The sequence below is a fragment of the Eurypyga helias genome, unplaced genomic scaffold (assembly GCF_000690775.1).
Source record: "Eurypyga helias isolate BGI_N326 unplaced genomic scaffold, ASM69077v1 scaffold16948, whole genome shotgun sequence".
NCBI classification, from domain to species: Eukaryota; Metazoa; Chordata; class Aves; order Eurypygiformes; family Eurypygidae; genus Eurypyga; species Eurypyga helias.
The window spans coordinates 1-14,641 of record NW_010265138.1 but is presented as its reverse complement, the minus strand read 5'-3'; the positions used below and the strand labels follow the sequence as shown (position 1 = coordinate 14,641).

At 41.0% G+C, this 14,641-nt stretch overlaps 1 protein-coding gene across 1 annotated transcript; it reads right to left on the bottom strand.

The window, feature by feature from the left end:
• Positions 1 to 6,723: 6,723 nt before the first annotated feature.
• UTP18 (UTP18 small subunit (SSU) processome component homolog (yeast)) lies at positions 6,724 to 14,446 on the bottom strand (the record flags this gene model as incomplete). Its single annotated transcript, XM_010156622.1, has 12 exons — positions 6,724 to 6,748; positions 7,843 to 7,985; positions 8,630 to 8,804; positions 9,568 to 9,691; positions 9,992 to 10,082; positions 10,870 to 10,970; positions 11,301 to 11,475; positions 12,357 to 12,482; positions 13,093 to 13,178; positions 13,416 to 13,495; positions 14,118 to 14,213; positions 14,319 to 14,446. Coding segments are annotated over 12 exons (1,350 nt in total), but the record flags the coding sequence as incomplete, so codon positions are not given.
• Positions 14,447 to 14,641: the final 195 nt, after the last annotated feature.

The window sequence follows — 14,641 nt, the reverse complement described above, 5'->3', positions numbered from 1 at the left end:
ATCCGGTGCTTTAAGACGTGACAGGAAATGAAGAAACTAAAAGTCCCAGTTTTGACTCCATTTGTCATTGCATCTCCTGGTTTCTCTTCTGCGCATAATAATCTGCCTCTTTGCTAGTCTGTGCCTATCATGCATTTTATTCAAACACCTTGGGGGACGTTAGATTCAGCTTCTCACCACTTCTTGGGGATATGTGTGAAGCTGCAGCGTTTCTTCAAAAGCCAGAAGTAAATTACACCATCCCCAACCTACAATGGGAAGGGGTACTGTTTACAGCTCAGAGTTTCAAAAGGCTTTCAAATGTCTAGCAGCTTAGACGTACCCCAAGTTACATACGTCTGTCTGGCAAGCTGAACTGTGCAAAACTTAAAACTTCTGATTGGGCCCCATATAATCTGTGTATCACTGAATCCCTCCGTATCTTCAGGGTAAGCCATTCCTCTGACGGCTGATGTTAGACATTGTTTAAACCAGGAAAAAGTCACAAATCAGGAGTTTTCCACTCAACTGGAAACAGCATCCAGCCTCTCTTCCACAACTACTCTACAATGAGTCATTACATGCAGCTATAATAGGTCAAGACGAATTTAGGGACAGAAAAAATCAGCATTGTTCAGTCAAACAATGTTCTTTTTCCAAGAAAACATTAATTGGAGATTTGCTCAATTTTGGCCAAGTATCTGTCCATAATACTCAATCTTTTACCATAATTAATCTTAATTGTTACACATCACTATTGCATCGCCTTATCTCAGTATGTGGTATAATAGATCGCTGGGACACTCCAGCACAAAGCGGTTTGAGAACTGACGGGCCATGAATTCCTCTGTAGTTATTACGAGCAGCTTGGGGGCCTGACTCTGCTAGATTAATTTATGCAGATGAAAGACTAGTTTGTGTTAATATAGACATACATATTTTTATAAGCAGTGATGTCTTTTGTTACACACAAAATTAACTTGTACAAATTTGTCTCTTATTCATGAATCTCACATCATTTTCCTATTATATTTACCCAACCACTTCTTCGGTCCCCTCAATTAAATGTAACCTTGAATTTCCTACTTTCAAAGGCCTTTCCATTCAGTTCCAAACTACAATCACCCCGTCTCACAGTAGGGTGATCTTCCCTCTAGCTTAACGTTACTGAAGCATACTGTACCCAGGACAGTGTGGTGAAAATTGTCCCACAGTATAACAGATAATTGTATTTTGGCAAGAATGACTCTGAGCAGTACAAATTCAATCCCCTGCAGAACTCACACCAGAAATCTGTGCAAAGGGGTCATAATTTTGTCTTCTAGAATCTAATTCATATCCTCCAACCTATGAAGAAACTGCTTTATCAACCCACGGAGCTGCTTTCCCCAGAAGCTAATCTCTGTGTGCAGAAAAAGGCAGCTTGCACGGTCTCCCAGACCCGCTGAAGTCTGCCGGAGCACACGTAAGCACGGCTGTGGTGCAGGCATGTGCAACACGTGTGCACATCTGAGGAAGGACGGTGCAACTATGGAGTAGTGAGGCTCAGAAAAGCTCTTGCTGCTGCAATGCATTCATTGCAGAAGCTACAATAAAAAAAACCCCATGGCTTAATTATTTCATTCTTAATGCAATTCCTCCCGGTAGATCAGGGCTAGCAGTTTTTCACCAAGTAACTGAAGCAACCTCTGGAACAGCAGGATGCCCAAGTTCTCAGTGACTACACAAGTTTCTGAACAATTATTTTTGAATTATAAGTACTCAAAACACCTTTTCTCTTCCAGTAACTTAGAAATCTGCATCTAAAGCTTAAAACACAGATTAAAGAGCAATAAAGAACCCTTGTGTTTAAGCATGTGATGCAGACCCTTAGCTGAGCGCTACACTGCGTCAGGATTTACAGAAACAGAAGTCACTCTGCCTTCATAAAATGGATGCATCTTCAAAGATCCTAAATTAAATGTAAAACTGTTAAAAACATCTTGCTGGGTTGAATTTCTTAGGTCAGGCTCAATTCAGTAGAAACTGACTGAAAACACCATAAACACATACTAAACCCACGGTAGATGCAGATCCCCGATCTCGTGGCAAGGCAGAACAGCAATGGGCAGCAGTTGTAAGGGCTCCTACGTCACATTCCCAAACTCCACTCGGCTTCAACTCTTTCTCCCACCCCTTTAAGCATAATAAAACATTGCTGTCTGATGAGCAAGCGTTTGGAAAACCATGTACCAGCTGAAACAGTTCCACATGGAAGAGATTCACAGAAGCATTAGCTTTCCAAATAATTTTGAGAGCAGCAATCCTGGCTATTGAAAATGAAACGGCTCTGAACACAAGGTCGACCCTGAACCTGGTGACCCAACGGGAGGAATTTCCTTGCCCCTTTTCCCTAGTCCATATCACAACAATCCAACCCTGACTTGATTTCCCTGGCTCTGTAGATAATTTTTAACTCTTGCACAAACTATTTTAACCCGTTGCTAATTTGATTTTGCCTTTGTATGCTTTTCCATGTCAAATAAGTAGTAGAGGGGACCTTGCCATTGAATTGTTAAGTTGGCTTTCTCACAAATTCATGTTAAAAATAAAACCTTTTCCCCTAATATTTGATGCTGATCTTTTAAGCGGCGTAAACCACTTGGTGTAGTCCCCCTTTCGTGACGCATCACCAACATTACTCCAACATCTAGTCAGGTTTTTTCCCCCTCAGAGGTTTCCCTTCTAAGCACTAACCAGACTAATGCTCTTCATCTTGCAAAATTGGACAAGATCACAGCCTGAAGGGGAAAGGCTGCGGTCATAAATATTTAATGGGCTACATCAATAAAATTTATTTTGCCAAGGAGAATGGAAGGAGAGGAAAAGCAGAGAAATAATTCATTAAAAGAACATCAGCTTTGCAATGCCAGAAAAAAAGCCATGCCAGGAAAAGAGGAATTAAACACAAAGAGGTTTTAAATAGGTCAGACGCTTAAGCCCCCTTACACATGGCCAACTGACAAAGAGCTGAGTTCTTCACAACGAGAGTGCAGTGATATATGAACTTAATAGTAATTTATCCCACTGCAAATAAAGATCCCTGGACACACCAGTAACAGTTTCAACAGTTTGCAATACCTCCTACCATCCAACCTTTAAGACCTATTTAGTAAATTAAAGTGTCACCGCTCAAAATCCAACAAAGCAACAAGCACTTTGAGGTTTCCTTTATCTCCCCAGGTGAAAGTCTCCCCTGTTTTATACTGGGCAGGGCAATAAGTTGCGTCTTCCAGAAGACAAAAATGCAACAGCAAGAATTAATGTATTTAGTATAAAGCTTAAACATTCTTGCACTGCAGTGGCCCCCGAAACTCAGTATGGAGCTTAATTTCTGCAACCTACATCATCGAATGTGCAAAAAGAAGTATTTAATCTCTCCTTCCTGTCACCATCTGAAAACATTTACAGTGATACCAGAGTACACAGCACCTCAGTCCATCTTACAACACTTCTTCCATTTCTGCACTCTACATCATCGAATGTGCAAAAAGAAGTATTTAATCTCTCCTTCCTGTCACCATCTGAAAACATTTAGTGATACAAGAATACACAGCACCTCAGTCCATCTTACACCACTTCTTCCATTTACTCTCCTGCTCCATCCCACCTGGACCTCTTACAACCCGAAATCAGCAGGATAAGCAGGAACATAGAAACCGTTGTGTTTACGGTAACATGTCCAGGAACCCACTAATTCTCAAATTCTAATTCTAGATCAGTTAATGACTTGGGTTTTGGCTTTGAATCACTCAATTTGGGATTTTTTGGAGTAAAGTGGAGAAGTCCATCCCACCTGGACCTCTTACAACTCCAAATCAGCAGGATGGGCAGGAATATAGAAACAGTTGCATCTACAGTAACATGTCCAGGAACCCATTAATTCTCAAGTTCTAATTCTAGATCACTTAATGACTTGGATTTTGGCTTTGAATCACTCAATTTGAGATTTTTGGAGTAAAGTGGAGAAACACATACTGTGCAAAGACAGGCACAGGCTGATTAAACAGTATTAAAACAGTTCACAGCTACTACAGCGAAAGTTGGTGAAAGACCTCCCTAAGGGTGAAACACAGAGATGATTTAATGAAGGTGAATGGAGCTGGTAACCACAACCAAGACCTCACCCCTCGGCAGCGATCTCATGGGACACAGTCCTCAGGAACACGAAGCGCTCATCTCCGAACAAGTGATTAAGTGCTGCCCTCTAGCGAATCAGAGGCCATAAACCCCGGATTTCTGAAATTAAAACCTCAATCCCAGGCAGACTTTAGCTGGGGCTGTCTGTAACAGAAGAATCCTACAGCAAGCAACTTAATGAAGTGTTCTGATTTTACTCTTCCATACTAGGGTCTTCCGTGTAGGTTTAGCACTGCCACCAGATTAAACACTGCCGTCAACACTCCCAGAGCATATTCTGCTTTTGGATTCCTGCTTGTGAAATCAAGTTCTCATCTTACAAGGAATCACTGGCAAAGCCATTTTAAAACCCCATTACACCAGAAAACACAGCATTCTATTTTTTTTCAAACATTATGACAAAAATTTAGCTGTAGCCTCCTATATTTACAATTTACACTACTGTCCAGAGAGTTCCCTCCCGTGAAGTGGACAGATGTATTAGTTACAGTTTATTTCCCAAGCAGACTTTTGATTGTAGCAAACTCCTCACCAACTTCTCGTTCATGCAGTTGGAAAGAGAGAGGTGGCCACTTCAGGAACAAAGCGATGGGAAGCGTGGTATTTTGCGTCAGATGAAGAAAAGGCGACAACTGCAGCAAAGCAGACCTTGATAGGTGAGCCCAAAGGCATCAGAATTGCACAACTGATTTAAAATTCGAGTATGTGATACTTAGGATGCTTTGCTTTCACAGAACGGTAAGAATGGGCTCTTCCTTACAAATTAAAACCATCTTACATGCCATTGTTTCTGTGACACATAAGAGGCAGTAAGCACAACCAGGGGTGGTGTTTCTTGCGTTTCCCTTTAGGCTATCTTTAAGCTATAGCTGGTCCACCAAGTCGGGCTGAACTACCCCCGCCTGAATCAACAGTTACAGGTTAATTAGCTCCTCCAGTCAGCGAAATGTTGTTTCCAACCCAACCTCAAATGAACCTGACTGATGGGAAAGCTCAAGCTAAACGCGTGGAGCAAAAGTTGCAGCTCGCAAAAACCCAATTTTACTGTTTCAGCATTGTAATACTTCACATGCTTATAATAACTAAAGCCATTTCAGCATTGCTTGAACACGTCAGCCTTAAAACTCTACTCAGTCATTTGTCTACACAAAACATTGGAAGAAGCTGAAACAACTTTTCTGGAAACTTAGCAGGTACGTTTATTAAGGAACAACATTCCAAACCAGAGATGTTGTGTTGGTATTTTTCAACTTCCGTAAGAAATAAACTTGTTTGGTTTTGACAGCATACTTGTATCTGCAGGTTACAACACCTGGGGAAAGATCAAGACAGAATTTTGTTAGTGTCTTCCAAACATTAGCCATCACAAACTTTTATGCAAGCTTAACAGAAGACATACTTGTTTCCGGTCTGAAGGACTTTCACTTCCAATCATTAACACATTCTGGATCATAGAATCATGGAATGGTTTGGGTTGGAAGGGACCTTAAAGAGCATCTAGTTCTAACCCCCCTGCCATGGGCCGGGACACCTTCCACCAGACCCTCCAAGCCTCATCCAGCCTGGCCTTGGACACTTCCAGGGATGGGGCATCCACAGCTTCTCTGGGCAACCTGTCCCAGTGCCTCCCCACCCTCTCCAGGAAGAACTTCTTCCTGATATCCAATCTAAACCTCCCCACTTTCAATTTAAACCCATTACCCCTTGTCCTGTCGCTACAGGCCCTTGGAAAAAGCCTTCCTTTCTCCAGGCTGAACAAGCCAAACTCTCTCAGCCTGTCCCCATAGCAGAGGGGCTCCAGCCCTCTGAGCTTCTTCCTGTCCTCCTCTGGACTCACTCCAACTGGTCTATGTCCTTCTGTTGTTGAGGGCTCCACAGCTGGATGCAGCACTCCAGGTGAGGTCTCACAAGAGCAGAGTAGAGGGGCAGAATCCCCTCCCTCACCCTGCTGCCCACGCTGCTCTGGATACAGCCCAGGATACAGTTGGCTTTCTGGGCTGCCAGCACAAAACTGAACAAACAGAACTACTGTATTACTGTCAAGGTCTTCCCAGTTTCCCAAGAAGAGGTGAAAGTGCACAATAAAATCCTACTTGTGCACAAGCTACGCTTCAAACTTCAGTAATTTATTAATCTAAATTTGAAGTTACGCAGACTCGTGTGGGCTCACTTCTACAACTTCAGAACAGGATCAAGCCAAGCGTCTGCTAGCCTGCAGGTGTTGTTAACAACACTGCCTCCGAGTTCCACTTAAATACATTCAGATTTTTAAAACTGTCACCAGGACTAAGCAGAAGTTTAGTTGAACTTCCAATTCCCTATAAGAGTATTATTAGAAAAGCTGAGATTGACAAGACAAGTCTGACTCCAGCCCATCACGTGGCGCCTACTACACAACAGACCCAGGCAGAACAATTTCAGATTACACTGTATTAAAAACTTCTTGTTGCCATTTATGAAGAGATGGAAGCAGCAAAATGAACATCAGGTTCATCAAGACAAGGCTGTCAGCAGTTTCAGTGCTACTTTTACCTGCTACTGGTCCATTTTCTCCTGGATCTTCTTTTAAAAATCTGAATAATGTTTCAGTCTGAAGGAAAAAAAGGTTGACAGATTTAAAACTTCTCAGTAACGTCCTGAGTGAACACAAAGAAGCAGTAACTACCCAGTAGTGTCACTTTGAGTATTCTTAGCTGATCTTCAACATAGTTGTAGCTAAAGATGCCAATCATCCACATGCTAGATGTGCTTGAAGTGTCATTATAACAGGCAATCCAAGTTCAAATAAAGGCCAAATCACAAAACTTATTCACATTTTATAGACTTGCTTGGGACTCTTGGTAAATTCTCCCTGCCAGCCTTCACAAATCATTAATATCTCACATTAAAAAAAACAGAGTTTTTCAAGTATCACATAAAGTTACTTAGTTTAAAAAAGATTCCTGGCTGAGTTATTACCGCTCCTCACCCCTGACCACACCAGCAGGAAAAGCCCCACACCACCTCCATTCCAGACATCAACCACCAAATTGGAGTTCCACATCAAAATAACACTTTAGAATCTAACTGTAAGCTGGCAAGAAAATAGGTTTACTCCTGCCCTCGCAATACACCACGACGTCTTGCCACGTGCACTACCCAGCACACGCAGCGGCCTTCCAACCTCACCGGGCGTTAACCACAGGATCGCAGAACGGCTGAGGTCGGAAGGGATCGCCGGAGACTCCCCTGCTCAAAGCAGGGTCACCCAGAGGCAGCTGCCCTCAACCATGTGCAGACAGCCTCCAAATAGCCAAGGATGGTGTCCCCACAACCTGAGCAGTTGTGCCAGCGTTCAGTCACCCTCCCTCAGGGACGCCACTCACACTGTCTTTAAACCAGACCAAACCCACGCCCGATACAGGTGTAACACAAACACGGATCTGCTTTCCGCCCTCTGACCTGTTTTTTAATGAGGAGAACATCCAGTATCTGCCTTTTGTATCCCAGTTATTTCAGAAAAGGATGACAGTTTTGACAGGGATGTCTGCAGCAATGTGTGTTTTATAAGCAGACAATAATCAGGGCTCATCCTCCAGATAGGAAAGCCATCCATTAAGTCATGAGGTGAAATCCAAATCACAAAGTCAAACCATTTACCTGCCTCATGTTACCTGGGACTCCTGAACCTAACTTGGTACGTACCTGAATAACAAAGCTTTGCCTTTGTTATTTCCTACAGAGAAAAAGCCACTTCTGGGAGAGAAGTCCATGGATTGAGCAAGATAAATCTGTTTTCTTCTGAAAACTGGGAAGTTCGAGAACACAGTATATGAAGGAATATGCACCTGTTGAGAAATAGGTCAGTAGTTACAACAACTAGGAAAAAGCCCCTAAAATTCAAATTAAAGTACAAATTGAAAGTTGAAGGTCAACGTTAAGTTCAAAAGTTCAGTTATATTCCCTTATCCCACACCACTCTAGTTCTACTAGAGAAAGGGTGCAGGGAACACAAGACAAAGCTAACTACTGCAACCGATTCATTTTTTATTGATTACATCTAAGCAGTAAAAATAGACTTCCAAACCCTGAGATTAATTCAACAGTTCCACTGCTGGCCAGAATTCTGACAAGGCAGGCAAAAATCTGAATGAGCCAGGGAGAACACCACATAGTAAGACTGGTACATTTAACAGCTGCTGAAAATCCACATTTGTCGCTAAGTTACATACACAGCACTGGAATTAGGGCATTTTAAAAAGGGAAAAACAAAAGGTAAGCTGGACCATAAGACATTATTTTCAGAACAACTTCCCTGAATAAATAATTACTCCCTTATAAATGCAGTTTCTTGCACATGTTCTGCTCTGCTCGGTCTAGCAAATTTTGCAGCACACATCCCTTATCAATATCAGTTTTATTATCTCACCAGAAACTTTTTTTTAAATCAAGATACAAAGAAACTTGTACTAAAGCAGCTGAACATACATACCAATTTGACAGCCTCATCAGTTTCACGGGAAGCCACTGCCAGTATTTCCGTGGTGGGATTGAAGGTCACACACGTAGCAGACGTAACTAGGTTCATTATGGCTTTAACTGGTTTAGGACGGGTGTCTTTGAGACACGTATCAGTAGTATATAAATTTACAACTCCAGAAGCTGAACTAAAAAAAAAAAAAGGAATTAAAGACCATACCACGGAGTAACATTTACAGTACGTATTACCTTGCTATCAACAGCCACCATTCAACTAAAAAAGGTATTTCCCAATTATTTTCTGGAGTTTGAAATTGTGTTTCACCTGGAGCTTGATTTTGCTTTGGAATTTTTAACTGTATTTAGGAGAGGTTTGGGGTTTTTTATTTATATGCAAGAGACACTTAACTGTGGAGAGCCTTGGTAAGCCCACCTCTCACACAGAATGAATCCAAAGCAATGAGGGCTTGATATCAAAAGATGTGACAGTTTCAAGCTTTAATGATATTTTTTTTTCCCATATCCTGTAGAGTTCAGGTAACAGTCCACCTAAAAATCCTCTCCAACAGAGGGCTAACAAAATGCATGCTGTACTTAAATACTTGCTGGTCTCATGTAAAACAATCGATACATTAGCTGAAGTTGCATTTCATAAGTACACTTTCAAGCTTGTGGCTGTGAGTTGAGCAAATGCTAACATGGCATATTGCAGAGGCCAAACTACCAGTAGAGGAAAGACAACTAGAAAAGGGGGAAGACTCTGAATCAATATTCATACTACAGAATTTGTGACTTCAGTCAGTATGGTTTCAAAATTAACTGCTAAACCCATATACGGCAACAGTAATACATTAGGAATGATACTGGTAGTAAGTGTTACCAGCCACTAGTAAGTTTACTGAAGAGCTTCAAAACGAGATAGGAAGAAGTTGTCAACCCTAAGACACTTACCCACATGCCACATACTGGTTATTTTTTGAAACAGCGATGCACTTCCCTTCCAAAGACCCTTCATCTTCAAATTTGTGGAGACTTTTTCTGCTTCTCACATCCCAGATGAAAACTTCACCTTCCTCTGGTAGCAGGATGAAATAGAAGATTATAGAAACCATGTATACAGAACACATTGCCTAATTTCATTACATGACAACTATTAGCTCATTTACAACTAACAAATATAGGGCATTAAAAAAAAAAACAACAACTAAAGGCATAATAAAAGAATTAACTCCATTCTTTCATAGTTGATCACTTGGTTGTATTTTTAGGCCAGATACTGGCATGAAGTCTTTTGGTTATCTTCATAACATAATACATTACTTATAAAAACTTATTCAAGTGGGATGTGATTAGTAATGTCAGAGAAATTACTTACTTGAATAGCTGTATATTTTCCTGCTGTCTGGAGTGAAAGCAGATGCAGCACATCTTCCATTTACCTTCATAGTGCTAATCAGTTCCTTTGTCTATAGGATGAAGAACAACAATGATGACTATGATTCTGCCAAAAATCTGTAGGCAAGTTGTTTCCATCTTGTTCCCACAAGAACCTCCAGTTAGCTACACTGACATAGGAAGAACAGCATCAGCATCTTCAGTGCCTGCACACCAGAGCACAAGCTGATGCCCACGAGCCCATGATCAATCCATTTTTGCACAACCACAGCTGGTTCACGGAACACTCATTCGCTCCCTTGCTGAAGGGTTTGTGTCACACAACAGAACTTAGCTTTCTTTTTAAAAGTATTTCCCCTAGTAAAAGTTTCCAACAAATCCAGCTGCCATCATATGGCATTTTAAAATTTAACTCAGAAAGTTCTATATGCATTACAAATCACAGTAGATGGTATGAATCACGAACACGGTACATCAGCACGCACTAGTGCTATTCCCAAAAAAGCAGTCCTATATTTTTTCCACCCTCAGATGCCTATTTCCAGGCTGAGGCCACTCCTTTTGCCAGCACAGTGTTGCCATCAGCCTTGACACACAAGAGATTAAAACCCCGTGAAACTCTGCCCTTAGCTCCACCAGCCCCAAAGAGAACTGTCTAATCAGACATTCTCCGGCACCCCAAAATAACTTTCTAAAGCTACAGTTAAGTTGATTCAGCAGCTCATTTTCAAAGGCTGTCACAGTACCTTTGTTTCAACTGAAAACTAGATTGCTTTACACATTAAACATAAGTAAGGGGATTTAAGAGGAAAAAGGTACCAAGAAAGTGAAGCTACATGAACCATGAAGAGAAACTACCTTCATTGACAACAAGTGAAGGTAACCTGAAGTTCCAGTTACAAGCATAAACGATCCATCTGGAGAGACCTCAAAGCTTCGGAGAAATCTTTCCTCCACACCTTTAAAAAGAGATTCAGAACACCAAATTGGCATCATTTATTCTTTTTTCTCACCATTCAAAGGTATGAAGAATATCAGTAAGAGCTGACTCCACTTTCAGCTTTTCATTTCTGCAATACACTGTCACAGAAAAGCTGCAAACTCAATGCTGTTTGTGTGTCAAGTTTGAATAGCCCAGAAAAATGATAGCTAAAGGTACTCAAGTAAAGATCCCTAAAGACAAGTTAAAAACATGACCTCCAACAGTTCACCACACCTCCCTCTATTCATATGCCCTCACTATTTGGAACAGCTTCAACCATGACCAGACACAGGACTATAGAACTTACCTCTTACTTTCTGTATAGGAATAATACTTCCACTCATCATGTCATACACAAAGAACATTTTATGGTGAGTCCCAGTGGCTATAACTTGTTCTCCATCAACACTGAAACAAGCCTTATAAATTGGAAAACTCTCTAAATAGATGCTCTGTATTCTTGGATTCCTTACACCATCAACCTTCCAAACAAAATAAAAGTAAATATTTAATATTAAGGAACACACCAAATGCTTTAACACAGAAAAATCATTTCAACTAGCCAGTACAAGAGACTTAAACAGTAAGAGGTACACCCGTTTGAAGCATTAGTCTCTTCCTCTCAACCTACATGTAACATAGGGCGAGAAAAGAAGAGCCAGGTATCAGGCACTCCACTCCTAGGCCTTCCCCGATATAATTCGCACCTCGTACCCTTGTCTGTCTTGCCCATGCTTTGGGCAAATAATCCTTCTACTGTGCTTTGGAAATGGAAACATCTGCTTTGTACTGCCCTTTCCTGCAGCCCTGTGGAAGTGTCCAATTTGACTGTGTCTCTGACCATTTCACTGACACTGGGCCATGTTGACAGTTCCTATAGAGTTGTGATCTTTAGTTTGCAGAGGAGAAAGGCAGAAGTGTCCCAGGATGAGTAGCTTCCTGCTGCAGTAGTCTCTCCACCCCCAGAATTATTTCACAGCAACATTACAGTTTTAAGTGGAAATGGACTGCTCCCCACACTACAAGTTTTACAAACAACTTAAGAAAAAAAAAAAGCCCCTCATTAATGTGTCACTGTATAAAACCAAACATAATTTTAAAAGCAATTCTTCAACTAAAAACTTTGATACAAAGTTTGCCTGTACTCTAAGTGGTTCATATGAAGTCATAGATGGAAATCCCCTCCAACAAGAAGCCTTCAGCCAAGCAAATTCCATTGTAACCACAGACATTACCAACCCTGTGAGCAGACCCTCACAGGAAGAGAGAGACAAAGTCTATCATTCCAGGCTCTCTCAGGTATACTTATAAAAAGGTTTACATATAAATGGCCATTTACACAGTACAGACTGAAATTCTTCACCTGAAAGAGTGACACAGATCGGTCGTGTCCAGCAGTCATGACTACTTGAGCAGATGGATGAAACTGCACAGTTGCCAGTTTTCCATTAGCAAAGCGTTCCTGATTAGCAGGCAAGCAGGTGCTCAACTAGAACAAAGATCAAGTAGTTGAAAAATAATACAACTTACACATTTTCCCTTATGCTGATGGACAGCCAATTTAATTTTTCTTCATTCTACAAAAGCAAGATCTCAAACTGTATGGTGAGCTTTCAGACAGCATGACATAAGCAGAACATAGTCACAGATAGAAGATAAGCCAGCTAGCCTTTCTTCTGACTTCAAAGTTAACAGTCTATGTATCACCAGTAACATTCCAATTCATCTGAAGTAGCCGTAAAAAGACAGTGTAAGAAACACTCCTTTACGGCTCTCCCTTGTCAAAGACCATTTCAGTAGCCTCAAAGTTGTGGGAGCACTCCATCTTTCCTAAGCAAAAATGAAAACTCTACTACAAGATGCTACTTTAGAGTACATGAAGTAATACTTATGTTATACAACACACTTCAATGTATAGTTTCATGTTTTTGTGATGTAAACTATCCAATTCGTCCAATTGTTTACTCTTTAACCACTCCAGTTACAGAAACAAACAAAACAAATTCATACAACCACTAACTTTACTGCCCAACTAGCAACAAAGACATCAAAGCACGCATATGGGTCAAATTGGGGTGAAAAGACAGACTTCCCTTTACCTTCAAAATACCTCTTGGCAGGGACTCCGATCTTGATATGAAATTGCCAGTCCTGCAGAGCAAATCATCATCTTCATCACTGTCACCTGATGAAGACAAAACACTTCAAAAAAAGCTAATTCCACAAACACTCCCACATCAAAACCTACAAAATTCCTTACAGAAACAAATTAAATCAAAGCACGCTAAAGAAAGGAAGGAATAAAGCCAACTTATCCAGCCTATTATCACACTGATGAAACAAAAAAAAATCAAAAATAATTATTTTTTAAGAAGCTGAATAGGAAAACACAGCAACACTTATTAGAATAATAAATATTTACTATCACTTGCAGCCTTTTTGGATTTCTTCCTGTTTTCTAAATCAGCCCAGGCAGGAACTCCTCCCATAGCTCGCTGAAACCTAGCAAAAGAGTAAGGGGGGAAGAGGAAAAAACCCAACTTTGAGAAAGTAATTTCCTACTACGTATTCAGTACTTACAAGATGTACAGTCACAGTTTTGCAAGATTATTTGCACTTAGAACACTCTGCAAGTTCTCTCAAATTTCACTCAGCTTTGTATTTTGCTGACTGCCTGAAAGCTAAAGCAAAATTGATTCCAAACATTAAAGCACTGTTCTTTGAAGCAATACATTCCAATACTAAGGCAACATAAGCACATCTAAAGTTCTGTTCTGCTATCTGACTATTTTCCTGCATCAACTCACTCCTAAATACCATTTAGCATTTTCCATCATCCTACTTCCAAAACAATGCACCACTAACAAATTTCTGGTATAACTCCCTAGAAGACAAATCAGTTTGCGCACCTCTACTAGAAGAAGTATTACGCAAATTAGTCTAGACATTGCTAATACACATTTTATGTTATTCTTAGTGTTATTTTACATTTTAAAACACTGCAAATTAGTAAGAAGCACTCGCTTTAAACAGGCCACGTGACTAGGGTGCATAAAAGTGACTGAGCATCACATAAATGTATCATCTTCATAAAGTTAGCTACAAAAACATTAATAAAACTCACTGTTCTTCAAGTCGTCTTTTTAAGTTTTTCTTAGTAAGTGTCTTCTCAGCATCACTTTTCATGAAGTCTTTCCTATACTTATGGGTCATATCAACGCTAGAAGGAAAAAAACACACAGAACATGGAAATCATACAAACTGCAGTCACTTATAGTGACTCTTAAGTGTGACACACAATTCTTCCCCGCAAACTTGAACTTACTTCTCCTCAGCTTCATCATCTTCATCCACCCAGGCTGGCTTTTTAACCAACAGTTTACCTTTTGCTTCATTTTCTCCTTCTGAATCACTAAAATCTTTCTGGCGACTTCTCTTTTCTGTAGCATTAAGCTGAAAACAACCAAACAGGCCATTTTAGCCCAGCCACGATCGGCACAGAGACGCGGCGGCAGGGAACAAGCAGGAGCAAGGAGCCGAACCAAGGGACCCCAGAAAGCACCACCTGCCCACCTTCCCCTCCGGCGGGGCACGGGCCTAGGGAAAGGCCGCGGGACAAAAGGCGCCCGCCGGGCCACGAGTCCTACC